Source organism: Panonychus citri, unplaced genomic scaffold (genome assembly GCF_014898815.1).
Source record: "Panonychus citri isolate SS breed McGregor unplaced genomic scaffold, ASM1489881v1 Contig00135, whole genome shotgun sequence".
Lineage (NCBI taxonomy): Eukaryota > Metazoa > Arthropoda > Arachnida > Trombidiformes > Tetranychidae > Panonychus > Panonychus citri.
The window spans coordinates 806837-825428 of NW_026515540.1; the positions used below are offsets into that span (position 1 = coordinate 806837).

Below are 18592 nucleotides of genomic sequence, written 5' to 3' on the forward strand. Positions count from 1 at the left end.
CAATCAATTTGTCATCATAACTGTAAACCTAAATTAAGATTAATTGTGTGTAATTGTTTAACAAAATTGTCAACAAAAACAAAAGTTGATTGATAAAATAAACTCACCTTAAAGTGTATTCGTTTTACATTATTATCAATCAAATTGAATCATAATAATAATTCAATCTGATTGTTCATCTTGTTGATCATCATTTTATCATTTTAACCTTTTACCTGCAATAATTTGATCCCTTGGAATCTTGTTATCGTCATGAATCAGCTCGTTTATGAGTCCTGAAAATCCAGGAACAAGACAAAAGATGAAAATATTAATCGGAAGATAATGAAAGTTAATTGAATTGTAATCAATCCAAAGTAATTTACCTTTTCTCACCTGTAAAGGATAATCCCATCAAGGATTAGGAACACTTTCCCAACATCATCATCATCATCTCTATATTATTACTCCCAACTACTTATCATCATCTTCCCTGATCATCATCATCATCATACTATTGAACAAGATAGAAGATGAAATGATGAGGAAGATTTTTTTCTCCAGGTAAATTAATACTCTCTCTCTCTCTCTCTCTGTTTATAATACTTATCATCATCTTCATCATCTCTTTGTAACTTTTACTACTGTTAAACAATCAAAACAACAATTTAAACTTTGTTTCAATTGATTTGAAAGGTATTACAATATAATCTTGATATTGTTTTCATAAAGCAATTCGATATCATCTATTTTTGGTTTGATTCAGATGATGTGAAATAATAATGATAAACATCAAGATGATGATTAAAGATGATAAAATTTTCGATGAGAAAGATGATCAAGATGAAGATGAGGATGAAATGATGAGACGAGTGAGAAAAAATTTCACAATATTATTGACATTCGATTTTACTTCTTTTTCCTTGTTCTGATTATCGTAAACTCAATTTCGTTTTCATCATCATCATCTTTTATCATCATTGCAAGGACATTATCTAATCTTTGATGATATTTCCTATGGCTTCATCTTCATCTTCATCTTCATCATCATCAACCTGCTCCTTTACTTCAACCCTTACAATTTAGATCATCATTTTTACTGTTACTTTGAATCTTTTGTAAATCTTTATCTTCCTCAATTATCATCATACTTATCATCCAAAGTTTCATTGTTTCTCTGTCTATTTCTCTTTCTTTTCTTCCCCTAATCATGATGATCTAAGTTAACTTGCAATTTAATTTAATTCAATCAACAATCAACATCCGAATATCAACAGTCAGTGGATCTTAATCATTTCGTTGATCAGATTGATTTTCTGATTGGTTTTCACAGTTGATTATGTTCATCTTAACCACAATTAGTAAATTAAAGGCCCATTAAACTTACCGACTAGTCTATTATTAGTTAATTTTAATTGCTCCTTAACTTACAACAATCTTAATCTTAATCTTAATCATCATCATCAATCAATCAACATCATCTTATTGTGAATAAATTATAACGTTAATTGAGTGTTTAATTCAAATGTGGATAATTTTTGTTTAGATTAATTGATCAATGATTAAACTGGAAAACATTTGATTGTGATTAATTGTGATTGTAAATTGTTAATATTGTAACTGATGAACTACCCAATCAACTCAACCATGAAGCAATTAATTGTGATTCTAGTGATTTTATTAGCTTCTTATGTTCATCTATTTCAAATTTACTGTATCTCAATGGTTTCCAATTCGGATCCACCCTGTTTCTTTAATGAACTTTGCTCCTGTTCAAAGCCAATCAATGACCTGGGTCATGTTCAATGTGTCAATGTGCCACTTTCCGTTATACCGGAAGCCATTAATCAATCATATGTTTACACTTTATCCTTCCGTTCAAATGGATTACGTTTTATTGAGCCAAGATCTTTTTATGGAACTGGATTAAAGGGAATTGAAATCTCTCATAATCTGATAACGCGACTTGATGTGGACACTTTTGTCGGCCTTGAGACTTCAATCCGTGAACTTAACCTAAGGTCAAATAGGTTAACCTCCGTTCCTGGTTCAGCTTTAACTCGATTGGTACGTTTACAGATTTTAAATCTCTCAGGTAATCAAATCCATGAGATTAACTTGGACTCAGATTTTCCGGTTAATCTTAACGGCTCTTTGAAAGTCCTTCTTTTAGCTTCCAATGGTCTCACCTCAATAGGTCAATATGCATTCCGACATGTTCGTTCCCTTGAAACTTTAGACCTTTCTGGGAATAATATTCACTTTATTAATCAGGCCGCTTTCGCGATTCAACCAGCCTCTTATCCTCATCCATCCAATTTGGCCATAAGTCAATCTTCCCGTTCCAGGTCAAGATCACAGCAGCAACGAGAACCACTGGTAGCGTTAAAGTATCTCAATTTAGCCCATAATCGATTGAATAAGATTCCATTTGACCTTTTAACCAATCTAACCTTTCTGACCACATTGAATCTCGCATCTAATTTGATTACGATGACATTTGATATGGCTACACCTAGAAGGATAATATCACTTGACCTTCTTGACCTTTCCGATAATCACATTGAATCACTACCCGAATCAGCTTTTCGTAATTTTGATAAGATCAACATCACTCGATTATCTCGTAATCCCCTTCATCGTATTGAAAAAAGTGCATTCACCCAATCAACTTTGATCCACCTTTACCTTGACCATTGTGAACTGGTCAACATTTCCCGTGAAGCCTGGTCAGGGTTAGAAACTGACCTGAAGACTCTCGATCTAACAGGTAATTCACTTCGAGGTGATTCTCGAACAGGTTCATTGTTTGTCAACGATTCGTTTAATCGACTCGAAGCATTGAAAATATTCAACCTCAACGATAACGCTGAATCATATCGATTGTCACCTCTGAGCTTAATCCAGTCCCAAGAATCGTTGCAAACATTTGGCCTTGGAGGTTTTCCTTCCCTTCAGCGCTTACCTTTCAGTCCGATTAAATATCAGATGCAATTTTTGAACATTCGATCACTGACCCTTGGAAGAACCCATATTGACCGACGTTTAATTGGTCAAGATTTACTTGGTTATGGTGGATACAATCTCGAAGAATTGGACTTTTCCTCTTCCGGAATCGAGGACATCTCTTGGGACGCGTTTATCACTTCGCCTTCATTGAAGCTTTTGAACCTTTCCTCCAACTACATCCGACGATTGGACAGTCAAACCTTTCGACCACTTGGTCGAACCTTGCAAATTCTTGACCTAACCTCAGGTCTTTCAACTTCAACTCTTTCTTGTGATATTTTCATCCACACTCTCGAGTCACTGCGATCTCTTTACCTTGGTGACAATGGCCTCTCTTCTCTCTCATCCCCACACTGTTTCTCTGGACTTCGGTCACTCAATTTACTCTCCCTTGAGTACAACAACCTTGGGCGACTTTCATCTTCCCTTTTCCACCCTTTAACCTCTCTGGTTCACCTTCTACTCTCCTACAATCGTATCACCACAATCGAACCTGAAACATTTAAAATGATGGACAAACTTGTCTACCTTGACCTTTCCTACAATTCAATCACCACCATAAGATCAGCATCTTTCACTGAATTAACCTTAATCACCGAAATCAATCTCGAAGGAAATAATATTGAAAACATCGAAAAAGATTCATTTGTTATCCTTCCTCGACTCTCTCGTCTTAATCTCTCTTTTAATCGTCTCAAGAGATTATCATTTGATTGTTTCGATCAAATTGGCGCAATGACCACCTTAACCCTCGACCTACAGGGTAACTCAATTGACTTGTCCTCTCTAATTTCATCACACTCACCTTCACCTTCACCAAAATCATCAACAGTTTCAGGTGAATCGAAAATGTTACCAAATGATTTTCACCATTCACCTTACGATTATCAACCTCAACTTAATCCAAATCAGGTTTACAATCAACACCGAGTTACCGCTAATTCAGTTGAGATTGTTAATCTAATCCGTAATAATATAACTTCCCTTAACTCATCAACCTTTGACTCTATTCGTAACACTTTAACTCACCTTTTACTTGACGGAAATGGATTAACTCGATTAGGTTGGGAAACTGTTTCCGGTTATCGAAGATTACAAAAACTCTCCATCCGATCAAATCTTTTATCAACAATTGCTTCTGATGCTTTTAAAGGTGAAACCAATTTACAAATTGTCGATCTCTCCTGGAATAGATTAATTGAACTTCCATCTGAACTTTTCCATGACAATGTAAACCTTAGGATCTTACGATTAGCCGGTAATGAATTAACCCTTTTACCTGAGACTTTACTTAATCCAACAGGTCATCTTGAAGATTTAGACCTTTCCTACAATAGGTTAACCCTTTTTCCAGCTAAATCATTGAAATCGGTTTCATCTTCACTTCGAAATTTAATCTTGACCGGTAATCAACTTTGGTCACTTCGAAGGGAAGATTTTGAAGGTATTCTACCTCGACTATTGACTCTTGACCTGTCCCATAATCACATCAAACAGATTCAATCGTCATGTTTGACCCCATTGTCTTCATTAATCTCACTGAATCTTGCCGATAATCCATTGAAAGTAATTCGAGATAATCTATTGAAAGGCCTTTCATCAACCCTGGAAGAAGTTAATCTGGCCTCAACTCGACTCACCGAACTACCTGATTTAAGTTACATGGATTCACTCATTTATCTTAATCTTTCTCATAATAAACTGACCGGTCTCACCTTTACTAATTACTCTTCGTTAATTAAGCTTGACCTTTCCTCTAATCAGTTCTCATCAATTCCAAATAATGTTTGGCATTTTCTTCCTTCTCTTCAATCTCTTTCTCTCTCATCTAATCCAATCTCATTCCTACACAATGATTCATTCATTGGATTAAAATCATTAGAGACACTGGACATTGCTAATCTTTCACTTAACTACATTCAATATGGCGTTTTAAGGCCACTTCCGTCTCTCTCATCGATCAGATTATCCAACTATCCGTCCATTAAATCATTTACATTGGGACGTTTAATTGGACCAATTGATTCACTTCAACAATTAACTATTCTAACCGTTAATTCATCACATTTATCATCTAGTCTTATACATTTACCTGGATCATCATCAAATGTCCATAATTTACCTGTTGATTTATCATCATTAACTTCATCAATATCTTCATCTTCATCATCAGCCTCATCTTTAGCCTCATTAGCATCCTCATCTCAATCATTACTATCATCTTACCATTTCGGAACCGGAACCAGGTTACCCAAAAAATTGACCAAAGTATCAATTGAAGGGTCATCATTAATTGCTCTCGATGATTCACTTTTATCAACTCTCTCATCAACACAATTAACTTTAACCATCTCGAATACAAATCTATCTACTATACCATTGACCATGTTCAACTCGCTCGGACGGACTCGAACAATTAACCTTGATGTACGTAAAAATGGCCTCCAACGGATTGGTGACCTACTCTTTGCACCAACAGCTTTTTCAAAGGTAAGTTACAATTAACTTAATTAGTAAATTAATTCAACCAAATAATAAGTCTCATTACAAAGTTGAAATTGTCAATCAATGAATTGGTAGTGTAATTGATCAACTAACAATGAAACAAGAATCGTAATCAATTAACAACAAACAGAATGAAAAAGTAACTGTAAAAATGATTGAAGATGATCATCCTTTCATCATCATCATCATAATAACAAGAGGATGATGATGGGAGGATGAAGATGATCAACTAACAGTTACATTGATTGTCAATCCAAGTAATAAAGGTAAACCTATTGTGGTTTTCAAGTTACCTTTTTTTTCAGAGGAAATATAAGTTTCATTGTTGATCATTTTTCAAGCAAATAACAACAACAACTTGTTAACATTTACAATCAACACTGAACTTACTCATTGAAATAAAATATAATGATAAAGATGAAACTGAGTCAACAAAAAAAAAATCCTCAATTGTTATAGGATGAACAGAGGAGTGGGATGAGGTAGATAGTGATAATAATGATGAAGATGAAGAAACTAACAATGAACTTTGGTGTATTATGATGATGATGATGATGATGATAAGCAAGAAGAAGATGCTACTTTAGCTTCATCTTTTTTTACCTTCGATGCTGAAGGAATAAGTTGAAAAAAAGATTCTTTGAAAATCCTTTTTCCTCCTCCACACCATCTCTTTCCCACTCTACCCTCTTTCCACCACCCACCAGACTTTTCCTCATCTTCTTCATCTTCCTCCTCCTTTTGTATTCTAATAGTAAATTCAGTCCATGGATTACCGAAGAGGATAAAGACTTAATAAAAAAGGATTTCAAGTTATTCGTTATTTTTTTCACCAACTGTATTTTATTTGAGCTTTTCAATTTATCATTTACAATCAATTCTCAGTTATTATTATTATTATATTGGAATTGATTTGGTTGCAAATTGTTTAGGCTTCAGTATACAGCCATCGACTTTGAGTTTGCAACCACTTTTAATTTACTCGCGCAATTAATGATAATCAGTCAAAGATAAATCTAATCAGATGACCATTTGAAAAGATAACACCAATTAAATGAGAAGACATTGATTATTATCATATCTTTGGGTTAACTTAATCTCTCATTGATTATCATTATCGTCGCGAGTAAATTAAAAGTGGTTGCAAACTCAAAGTCGATGGCTGTATATTCAATATTTTGACCTGAATGACCTTGATATAAAAATCGCTCAGCTTAGTAAAAAGTTCCAACAGTTAAATTACCAAGAAAATGGCAACAAACTCGCTTCAAGAATTACTATTACAATCGTGATTACAATTAAATTATTCAATATTCTGACCAGCTTTCTTTTTGTATATTATCAAACAATCAAATCTAATTGCGATTAAACAATTACCCTGAAGATTGTAAATGATATTATTAATAGTTGAATGATTAAAATCAAGATATCACATTTGATTGATGATATTTTCAAGATATGATCATTAATAAATCATCGGCAATTATAACAGTTACTTTAACTATTAGGATAAAATGATTAAATGTTGACATTAATAAATTTATATTTCTCCAATGATAATCAAATCACAATCAAACTATTAACGGTAACCCAATCAAATCAAAGTAACAGTTTATTTGATTTCTGATCACAATCAATTTGGGAAATTGAATTATTACCTCTCGATTGGATATTAAAATTTAACCTGAGATCAAATCGATTGGTATAATACAAGAACAACAATTTACAGAACTGAATGAACAATAAATTAAGACACAACAATCAAGAACTTTTTCACAATCAATTGTGATTAGTTAATGTGGTTGTAAATTACCATCAACTAAATTTACAAGTAAATAGACTAACAAACAAACAAGAATTTTATTTTTTTCCCTATTCCATTCATTTGTTATCCCTATACAAAGATTTTCATCATGAACATGAACTTTTATCGTGAGAGAGAGAGAGAGACTCAGAATTTCATCTCATCCCTGATTCAAATCTCTCAATGAATACAAATAACCTGAGCTTTTAACATGTATAAATATATATGAGGAAATGGAGATATTTCCGATGAATTTTTCGTTTCGAAAAAGAAAAAATTCTATTCATCTTTTCCTGCATCATTTTCCTCTCCCCCTTCGTGAATGTCAGCATCCTCATCTTCATGTTGTTGATCAAATGTAAGCTAATTCAAGTGTCAATATGAACAACAATTTCCTGATTGTCAATTCAATCCAACGATTGACTGAATTGTAATACAAACAAATTATAATCATTGGCTTGTTAATCAGTTATTACCAGAATATAAAATAATCAACTAATTGTATCCCAATTGTATTCATTTTTTTTTCAATTTTCCGGATACAAGATTGTTGAACTTAACTGTTCATTGAAATATTAATATTAATAGAAACACAAAAATTTGAAAAAGCAAATTAAGTTGGATATTCATTTGTTTACAACTTACATCATTTCCGTTTCCTTTTCTTGTAAAAGGCTATTCAGTTATTTTTACAGATTTTTTTTTCGATGCTCTCAGTAACTATGTGTGTTAGTGAATTGAACAATACAAGTTTAGGTGATACTCAATTGCTATATGGAAAGGTCAAGGTCATTTGAAGGTAGTTTCATCAAAAAATGCAAATTTTTTGAATCAAAGTGAAGATAACAATTTAAATGGAAACAATCAATCATCAAATCGCCAAGTAATTGTTAACCATCTAATCAACAGTTAACTAATCTAGAATAACAGTTTCATCTTCATCTAATACTCAATTCTTGCCACTTCATCAATTTATCATCTTCATCATCTCAACATTATCCTCCTACTTTCACTCACTTCATCCTGACAAAAGCATCTTCATCTTCATTTGGTAACATCAATTGTTAACCAAACATATCAAACGATTGAAATAAAAGCTGATTTAGTTACAATTTAACCTGATTGATTTGGACAATTGAACAATCATCTTCATTTAACCTTTTACTTTTCCGTTGATTTTTTCACTTGGATGATTTATCCCATTCCCATCCCTGAATCCCTTACATCATCATCATCATCATCATCATCATCATCATCTTCATCTTCATCTCCATCTCCTCCTCCTTTCATTGACTTTTAACTTTGATTGCTGATTAAACAATAAATCATCAATTGTAATGAATTTCATTCATCACGGTTACACTATCACATCTAATTATCTCAAACGATTTACTAATTTAAATCCTTTCCAAAGACAATTAACTGTTTCGATTTTATTTAAATTATGATTTTGATCAAACTCAATCAATCCAATCCAAATATTGACCTGATTTCCTCGATAAATTGAATATATTGAACATAAGAGCAAGTTGATAGGTAGAGAAAAAAAATCGAAAATTTCTCGAACTTTTTCTCATCTTCCACCAAATCGACTGAATAAATCAACTCGAAACTTTTTACCAAACTGATCACAATACAAATACACTCAAAATCTATTATTATGTATACGATTCAACATTTTCCCAATTCCAACTGAAAGTATAAGTGATTTTTCAAGTTTATCCTCAACCCAAACACTTACATTCACCATGAATTTACAATACCCTTCAAGTAAAATTAATTGTGTCTTGATGGATAGAAACCAATTAATATAAATTTAGCAGTTACAATCAATTGATTAGGAAACATTTTCAGAAGATTAAGTAAAGTTATTGAGCAATTGATTGAAACATCATGGAAACATTGACAATCAGTTAATCAATCAAAACTTATTGAGACTCACAAATCATTAGGTTGACACTGAATTCAATATTCAATCAAATTGTAACCCAATCAACACTCGTTAAGATTTAAACTCAATCATTTTATAACAACAATCAATGATAACAATTAAACATGAAAATCAAAGTTGATCAAATGAAGAAAAACAAATTGGTCAAGGAAACTGTTACTCTCAGATGACCTGTCAATAACAATTGCCCACCATTTGAATGGGAACTTATCAAGTGAGGGTTAATAATAATATTGGGAGAGAGAGAGAAAGAGATAATGATGATGATGATGATGATAATGAAGAAGAGTGAAGATTAAGGAAAGATCAGGAGATCGATTACATTGGAAGAGAAAGGAAGGAATTAAGAAAATCTCTCATTCTCTCATTTGATAATATTCCTATGAGAGAGTGGAATGAAATCCAATAAGGAAGATGGAAAGAAATAGATGACAAGGTAAAGATAATCATCTTCATCTTCATCATCATCATGATATGATTAGTTTAAATTGTTATCGAAACTGATGAAACAGCTCGAACATGAAACTCGACTTGATAGAGATTCTCAAGAGGCCTTTTTATTCAAATGACCAGATTTTGTTAACAGTGTTTAACAATAGACTTGATATATTATATACACACTGAACATCATCTTCATCACCATCATCATCATGATTATCATCAAATGATCACAATCAGAATGCTCAGAATGCTTCAGAAATTGTAGTGATAATATTTTCTGTTGATGGTTAAATGGTTTTCAATTTGAATAATATATAACGGTAAATATGCCAAGAATGTGTATTCACAGATACAAAGAGAAAGGAAAAGAAAGAGACATTATCTCTTTCTCTCTTCTCCTTTCTCTTTATCATCATCCTTTCCTTCATCATCATCATCATCATCGTCATCTATGCTTGTAATAATCAAACACCATTTAAACATCCATCATGGTGAAAATCTCATGTTGAAGATGAGTTTTTTCCTTCTCTTCAATTTTATCATATGTATTTTTATATATCATCATCTTTTTTGTCCCAATGATTATCAGCTCTATTTTGGTCTTCCCTCATCCTCATCATTTACATCAATCTCAAATATCATGAGTATGACCCACCCTGAGACTCACTCACCAAGAGTGTGTGTGTGTATCTTATTTAAATTGCATGTAAATTGATTTTCCACCCTTGTAACATAATATCACCCTGACATCAACTCCTCACACTGAAACAACAGCAAACGATAATAAGTTGTTTTTGTCAACTTTGCAAAAAGAAAACCACAAATTTGAAACAATTTAATCAATTATCACCATAATTACCAAACTCTAGACACTAATTAATATTCAACAATAAAATTAATTGTTTCAAGACAATAAAAACTATCCGGCCAATTTGAGGCAATGTTACATTTCAAATGGATAAACAAGTGAACATATTAATATAATAAAATAATTACTGTTATCAAAATGAATATCAGATAACATGAATTCAACATTACATTTAATTTAATTACCGTCAAGTTGATTTAATATTATACAAATGTACTAATCATGTTTTAAATCAACAACAACAACAACAACAAAAAACATCAACAATTTGCTTGTAGATCAATCAGCAAATACAGCCATCGACTTTGAGTTTGCAACCACTTTTAATTTACTCGCGACGATAATGATAATCAATGAGAGATTAAGTTAACCCAAAGATATGATAATAATCAATGTCTTCTCATTTAATTGGTGTTATCTTTTCAAATGGTCATCTGATTAGATTTATCTTTGACTGATTATCATTAATTGCGCGAGTAAATTAAAAGTGGTTGCAAACTCAAAGTCGATGGCTGTATATTATCAATTAGAGTACAGTAAGTTAAGAATCAATAGTTCATTGATTATCATGAAAATGATTCAATTTATGATGAGAGTTTACAGATGGTTTCAATTTCTTGAATGAATTTTTGTCTCAGTTAATTGCAATGTTGATATGATTTAAATTGTTTAATCAATATTTTTGTAAGTCTATTAACTTAAACACCTTCAAACTGAATCAAATGTATTCACTTATTGTTGATAGCAATTAATATACGAAAACTTTTCCTTTTGTTATTATGCACTCATAATTATTTCTCATTGATTGTTGTTACATTTGATTGTTTGTCATTTGTTGGTTGATTGTTAGTTTACTTTTGTTTGATTCTCATTGTTTGTATATTATGTTACTATGAATGAATTTCAATTGTTCATGAATAAAAGCAAAAGAGAAAAAAGCTAATCACAATCAAATAGATTGTTGGACAACATCCAACAATCAGTGAATCAATTGTTATCTATGAATATTAATCTAAAGTGAACAAAAATTGGGATAAGACAATCATGTTAACTGAATCGACTCCCATTTGAAATTTACATCGTATCGTTAGTTTAATATTTGATTGAAACTCAAATTGATTATTTTTTTCGTTTAATTGTTAACAGATGAGATCATTGGATTTGAAGGGTTTCTATGGGTCAGCTAATCCATGGATCTGCGATTGTAAACTGGCCTGGTTAAGGGATTGGTCTAAATCACTGATGAGAGAATCGTTTGAATTAATGGTCGAATCACATTCCCTGATACCTGATCATAATCATAATGATTCATTAGTGGCTATTGAAGATCGTTACCATCAAGTAATGTCCATGTTGGCTGACCTTAGGTCAACCCAATGCTCCAATTTGGGTAAATCAATGTTGAAAGCTTTCACTGAGGAGCTACGAGGCTGCCGACGAGGACGAAGCTCATCAATCAGCCTAAGATCATCTTCTGCTCAAATTTATCTAATCATTGTAATTTGTCTTCTATCCTCTATATTGTCACTTCCATCAAAATGGAAAACTTAACTATCATAATTAGGTGATATAATTAAGAAAAATAATTAAGAAAACGAAGGAAGAAAAAATTTAATCAACTAGAGCAAAGGAAACGGGAAACAAATCTCAATACGATTAATTAACACTCGAATCTCAAGTCGGAAGAAAACTCAATCACAAGAGAAATAGAGGTTAATTGTTAAACATGGAAAAACAATCTAACAATTAACTAACACACTCACATTCACATTAAAGTTTTAATATAAATCATCATTAATGAATTGCTTAATTGCTCCAATAGAAATCACTTTAATCAAAATTAACAATGACACCTTTCAACAGCAATGGCTTTTTCTTTATGTCCAAATCAAGGTAAATTATTATTATGGTTATTTAATTGTCAATGATTTAATCCAACATCAAAGGCCATTGTATCATTGTCATTAAATTGTCACACTGCCTCTCAATATATAAATTATATGTTATATCATTGGTAACAATTAACTTACCTGAAAACGTTGATAACTCTGGTTTCCTTTTAACATAATCCAACCTTAATTGTTTCATAGTCTTAAATCAACTTGGATTGATTTAGATCCACTTTAATTGTGATTCCTAGTTTTTTCATTTTCTTTCTTTTTACCACCCTGATTAACTTCTTGATCTCCGTCCATAAAAAGTTTAATCACAATCGATTAATCTGGAAGCTGAATAAACCCAATTGGAATCTAAATTGTAAAAAAAATCGAAATCGAAACAATAAAATACAAATAAATTGTTGACCAACGTGTATCTTTATTTCAGTTATGACATTTAATCTCAACTTTGAGGGATAATCTCATCCAGGGATGCGGAACATTTCTCAATGAAGATCATAGATTAGTAAAGCTCAAAAAGGAAGATGCTTATTCCCATTTGTGGTCAGTTTTAATGGCTTAAGACTTTAATCTTATGGTCAATATGCTTATATCCAAAACTAGGAATTGGTTAATAAAAGAGAGGAAAAGGAAACGTTCAGATCTTGCTTTTAATTGTTTCAGAAAAAAGTAAAGTTGGTCAGTACTTGAGAATAAGAATTGGTCAGTTCATTATGACCATTCAATCAAGTCGCTGTTTTACTGTGACAATTTTCAGCCTTATGATTTCATCGATTCCCATAAAAAATGGACTAATGAATAAAACATTCTCATGAACAGTTAATTGAAAGTAAAATATTGAAATCGTTTGAGGCCATTTTTATGGTTGATTAACTTTCCTTAACTAGATCCATTGATTCTCAATCACAATTAAGTCAGTTGGTAAAACTGTAAGGTAAAAATAACCATGAACTTAATCGTGATGACTTTAAATTGTTGACAATTTGCCAAGAAAATGTTTTCGACTCATCAACCATTTTCAACCAAAGACAAATATAAACCATTTGAACTAAATTGTTGTTGTTGCTCAGGGTGATATTCAAGTATTTCTATTAACTGACTGATAAATTAAAGAATTGTGATAATCTGTTAACTGACCAAATAATAGTAGAGCAACTTAATCAACAGTTGATCAACTAACTTCAGTTAAATTTTTTGTTCCATTTAAATTCAAAGTTATGGCTTACAAAGCATTTCCAACAGGACCAGGATTAAATTCGGGTAAAGTTAATGTTTACAATGACATTCTAGTCGAGGTCAAGGATTATGTCTCTGGAAAATTGACCACTGAGATCGATGGACCATCTAGAGTGACAATTTCATACATAGATAATCATGATGGAACTCTGAAAATCTCATATAAACCAACGATCCCTGGTGATTATACAATTGTCCTCAAATTGGATACGTTTCATTTACCTGGAAGTCCATTCAGAGTAAAGGTAAAAGGTTTGGGTCCAATTGGGTTACTATCATCAACCGGTGGTTCTGGTAAATCGGGTTACATTAGGTCATCCAGCTCACTGAGACCGGCTACATTTAATACATCAGCTGATTACATGTGGATTAACAAACCAACCACTGGAGTTAAATTAACCATTAACGGAGCCAATCCCAATTTACCTGATTATCTTGGTAAGACTCCCATTGAAACTGCTCGTTTTACAATCTAATGATATTAACAATCAATCAATCATCATCCATATTATCAACTAATACCATTGTGATTATCTGGAGCATTTAGTTAAGTATTCATCATCTTTGACCTTTTCTTTTCTTCCTGATTAATTCATGAAACTTTATCAGGCTTCAGGTAATCATCTTCATCTCCATCAACATCAACATTATCATGAAACATCATAAATATCATCATATTGGTATTAAAATGATTGAAAATATTTACCAACATTGATTATCTTGTTGATCTTCTTGATTTAATTTCTTGTTTTGTTTTCTCATTTAAATTAATACCAATAAAAAGAAATGTTGAAAAGGATTTACAATTTAAACCGGATTAAGATTAAGACAAAGGTTAAATCTTGAGTTTCCAATTTCAATATTATTATTATCAAAGGTTTCGTGGTTATTATTAAGATTAATAAGTTTCTAGATTGATTTTTACCGAGATACAACAATCAAGTGACTTTTTAAAAATCCTTTTCCAATTTCATTAATTGATTGATTGTAATTTACAATTTACCATAAGTTAATCAACTAATTATTACAATCAATTGTCAATGATTAATTTAAGTGTTTTAAAATCAAGGCTGTTAAATGTACCGTATGGTTTGTAAACAAATATTATTAGAAACAAAGTTTACAATAACAATTAATTTACTATCAAGATCACAATGATTTAGCATGAGGATGATTATTTATCATCTAATTATTGATTCTCACACTAATCAATCAATCAATCAACAATTGAATATAATTGTCTTTACTTTTTCAATCAATTTTGTCCAAATGAAAATTGTTTTTGTTTTTCAAATTGTATTGATAATAATTTCATTTACTCTCATTGAGTATTTAATGTTAATTTATTGTTAATTGTATTATTAATGATGATAATGATGATTCAGCTCCATGTTCATTAAATCAGTGTAATCAAAATGATTGAATTAATTGTTTCAATACTCGATGAGCCACCATGAGAGTGACAACTCACCTGAAAACTTGTTTCTCTCTGTTAATTGTTGTCATTTGTGTTGCCGATCAATCAAATGGCCTTTACCCGACTTATAATCTTGATCTTGAACCCAACGGGTCAATCGAAGTGTCTTCAAGTGAATTAACTCAATTACCAAGTAATAATGTTGGTTATAAGTCAATGTACATTGAGGTAAGAATTACAAAGTTAATTGTTGATTCGTAATTGATTAATTGTCGATTCAATTTAATCTCTTTCAGTCCGAGAAATCAAATGCTAATGGTTACATTGATTTACTTATGGAAAACATTCAATCAAACTTGACCACTTGCCCCTTCGGGATTTTCATCATTGATCAAAACGATACAATTGTCGAGTAAGTTAATCATCATCACAATTTGAAGATCAATTGCTAATTTATATGATTTAAATATTAATTTTCTAAATTGTTAGATATGACGAGCAACAAGAACGAGTTTGGATTTTTGTTGATTCTTTTGATTTTAACTTGACTATTTGTTCAAACGCAATTAAGAACAATTCAAATTTGATTGTTAAACGATTTGAGACCAGTTGTTATAAGCGATTCACTAGACAGGATTTTGATTCGTTTTCCGTTTGGATTCCGGCCTGGAATGGAACTGAACCATTTCGATGTGTTTGGTTTATTGAGAATCCAGACAAGGCCACTGTAGATGTGACCTTTTCTTTTCGATATCGGAAAAAAGATCAACCGATCGGCCATCAGTTGGATTTTCTTGTTTCCATTGAAACAAATGATGGTGAAATTATTCCAACCATAGTTAATCAAACTTCAATGAGACAAATTACTTCTGATAGTCAGTTAATTGCGATGGAGTATATTGCCTTACAACCTGTTGGTAAACAACTTAAATTACAATATAAAATGTTACCAAAAGATTCATCAACAGCCTTAACAATTAACAATCAACCATTAAGTTATCCAGTCAACACTCAATGTTGTAAGTAATTTGATTTGATTTGAGCTGATTAAAAGTGTCTAATTGTTTCAATTCTTAACGTTTATTTTATCAAACAGTTTGTGGTAGTGAAAATATGGAACAACGGATTGTCGGTGGTCAAGAGGTCAATCCAAAGCATCGCTATCCATGGATGGTGGCCTTTCTCAAGTCCAACGGTGAACCATTTTGTGGAGGGACAATAATCAATAATCAATATGTTTTAACGGCAGCTCATTGTTTTGATAATACATCAAATACGGCCTACAATAGTCCAAGAGCCGTCAAAATGGCCATAGGAGCTCACGATCTATCAGTGGATCGAACCTATTATCGAATTCGTTCCGTTCGAATCCATGAAAGTTACAAGCGAACCGGATCAGCTCTTTATAATGACATTGCTTTGGTTCGTATCGAAGGTAATTTAACCTTTGATCAGTTCACTGTGAGTCCGATTTGTTTACCATCACCGGAAATGGTGCTTTTTAATAATCTAACTGTCGCCGGGTGGGGATTCACCAACGAAGATGGTGTTGCAAGTAAAGTGCTTCGAGATGTAACCTTGCCTTATGTAACTAATCGCGAGTGTCAAGAGTTTCATGGTGAAGTGATCACTTCGAGTATGATGTGTGCCGGAGGCAATCAAGATGAAGATTCGTGTCAAGGTGACTCAGGATCCCCGCTGATGGCACGAAAAGATGGTTCTATCTATGCTGTCGGCTTGGTATCTTTTGGCCTTGGATGTGGTCGACCCTATTACTATGGTGTTTACACTCGCATCTCAAAATATCTCAAATGGATCTCGGATAACACGGTGGGCGCTAAATCGTGTCCAGACAAACCGATTGTACCAGTGACAACTTTATCACCAATCGGTCAGCAATCAACGGGACTACCTGTTCATTCAACAAGTCCTGGTACAACAATTAAAAATGGAATAAATTCTAAACCAATTTATCCAAATTTAGATGATTGTGGTATAATGAATATCGCTTCATCGAGAGTGATTGGTGGTAAAGAAACAAATTCCAATGAATATCCATGGATGGTAAGTAATTGATTAGAATCAGTTAATCATTCAAGTTCACTGTCTCACAATTTCACTCTTTCTCTTTCCCTAACAATTAAATCAATCACCTTCACAATCAAGGCTGCTTTAGGCTACAGGAAGGATTTTATCGGTGGTGGAGTTGTAATTGCTCCGTATTACATTTTGACCTCTGCAAATAAGATCAAGAAATTGTAAGTTCAATCAACTAGTTGTTGTAATTGTTAACAATTGGTTAACTTTTCTTTGAAAATCGCCTCATTACCTCTAACACCATAAAGGTTGAAATATGCAAGACTTGATTGAGCGCATCCTTCAAATCATGATCCGGTTCACGACGGAAAACGTTTTTAAATACGACAGTCCGTTCTCTACCGACTTTTTTACCGATTTTATTCTGAGAAAAAAAAGACGAGAAAAAATAATAAGATTGAGAAAAGTTCAAGACAAAAAAAACCAAGAGAAAATACAACCTTGTACAAAGGATTGAACTTCTTGCGTTTGATTGTTTTCATTGAGATTTTTCTTAGAGATATGGAAGAGATTGACATTTTGTCGATTTTTTTGGTTAAAAGGCTGATATTTTGAGGAGACGCATCGGTTAGGTTGGATTCAGATTTAATCTTAATGGGCAGAGAAAAAGATTGTTACTACTTAGCTCTAGAAGATTTAACTATGAGTTGCCGAGACTCGAAACTTGACTGGTATGAGTTTGAGCGATACTAAATTGAACATGAATGACCTCTAAATGACCTTCGGGGACCTTGAGGGTTAATAAAAGCCTTAATAATCCTTGATAAGTATTTATCATTGAATAACCTTGACCTTGCAATATGACAATCAAGCATCGCCTAAAGTTTTATGCATATTGTAACTCGAGTCTGGAGTCTAAATACCCAAAGCGAAAAAATTATTCAAGAAAAACTTATTGGAAACTTAGTTAGGTAAAATTCAGTTTATTGGGCAAAGAAAATTGGTTGGTCTATAATTTAGTTACAGTTTTTTCTCCCATATTTTGATCTTTTTGACTGCTGCCATCTAAAGATTAAAAAATTAGAATTTAAGATTAAGTGTGAAATCTAAGGTTAAACTTCACACTAATTAATCAATTGACCAATGAATGGTTTGTTTAATTTATTTTAAAGACTGTTGCCGACAAAAAATTACAGTCAGATGAACAAAATTTTGTTCGATGACTTAAGATTGTCTTTCTTTTCTTAAATTCTAATTTTTTAATCTTTAGATGGCAGCAGTCAAAAAGATCAAAATATGGGAGAAAAAACTGTAATTGCTCTTAGTTGAATCGATTGATATCTTGAGATGAAAACAAATGAAAACTTAAATTAAACAAAACCTATTAATAAGAACAACTTTTTGATTGTTGTTAATCAGAGGGAAACAATTGTTCGGCATGTAAACA

General features: G+C 32.1%; 3 protein-coding genes across 4 annotated transcripts; all 3 read left to right on the forward strand.

Moving 5' to 3' along the window:
- Positions 1 to 671: 671 nt before the first annotated feature.
- LOC128391739 (chaoptin-like) lies at positions 672 to 12864 on the forward strand. 2 transcript variants are annotated; one of them, XM_053351686.1, is made up of 2 exons: positions 672 to 5478; positions 5783 to 6384. In XM_053351686.1, exons 1-2 carry the CDS (start codon positions 1603 to 1605, stop codon positions 5807 to 5809), a joined length of 3903 nt encoding a protein of 1300 aa, XP_053207661.1. In that variant the 5' UTR covers positions 672 to 1602; the 3' UTR covers positions 5810 to 6384. The 2 variants fall into 2 exon arrangements, with proteins under 2 accessions (XP_053207661.1, XP_053207660.1); XM_053351685.1 differs by lacking the exon at positions 5783 to 6384 and adding an exon at positions 11704 to 12864 and having other exon boundaries at positions 678 to 5478.
- Positions 12865 to 13367: 503 nt separating this feature from the next.
- LOC128391741 (filamin-A-like) lies at positions 13368 to 14510 on the forward strand. Its single transcript, XM_053351688.1, has one exon. It carries the CDS (start codon positions 13673 to 13675, stop codon positions 14165 to 14167), a length of 495 nt encoding a protein of 164 aa, XP_053207663.1. The 5' UTR covers positions 13368 to 13672; the 3' UTR covers positions 14168 to 14510.
- A 480-nt stretch (positions 14511 to 14990) lies between these two features.
- On the forward strand, positions 14991 to 17410 carry LOC128391740 (transmembrane protease serine 9-like). Its single transcript, XM_053351687.1, has 5 exons — positions 14991 to 15336; positions 15405 to 15520; positions 15598 to 16127; positions 16205 to 17172; positions 17275 to 17410. Exons 1-5 carry the CDS (start codon positions 15145 to 15147, stop codon positions 17368 to 17370), a joined length of 1902 nt encoding a protein of 633 aa, XP_053207662.1. The 5' UTR covers positions 14991 to 15144; the 3' UTR covers positions 17371 to 17410.
- The last annotated feature ends 1182 nt before the right edge of the window (positions 17411 to 18592 follow it).

Excerpts from the sequence above, each read along its gene's own strand:
- LOC128391740 (XM_053351687.1), top strand. The coding sequence starts at position 15,145 with ATGAGAGTGACAACTCACCTGAAAACTTGTTTCTCTCTGTTAATTGTT. Across the intron at positions 16,128-16,204 it reads TCCAGTCAACACTCAATGTT|TTTGTGGTAGTGAAAATATG; the intron begins GTAAGTAATTTG and ends TTTATCAAACAG. Across the intron at positions 17,173-17,274 it reads CCAATGAATATCCATGGATG|GCTGCTTTAGGCTACAGGAA; the intron begins GTAAGTAATTGA and ends TTCACAATCAAG.
- LOC128391741 (XM_053351688.1), top strand. The coding sequence starts at position 13,673 with ATGGCTTACAAAGCATTTCCAACAGGACCAGGATTAAATTCGGGTAAA.
- LOC128391739 (XM_053351685.1), top strand. The coding sequence starts at position 1,603 with ATGAACTACCCAATCAACTCAACCATGAAGCAATTAATTGTGATTCTA. Across the intron at positions 5,479-11,703 it reads CACCAACAGCTTTTTCAAAG|ATGAGATCATTGGATTTGAA; the intron begins GTAAGTTACAAT and ends AATTGTTAACAG.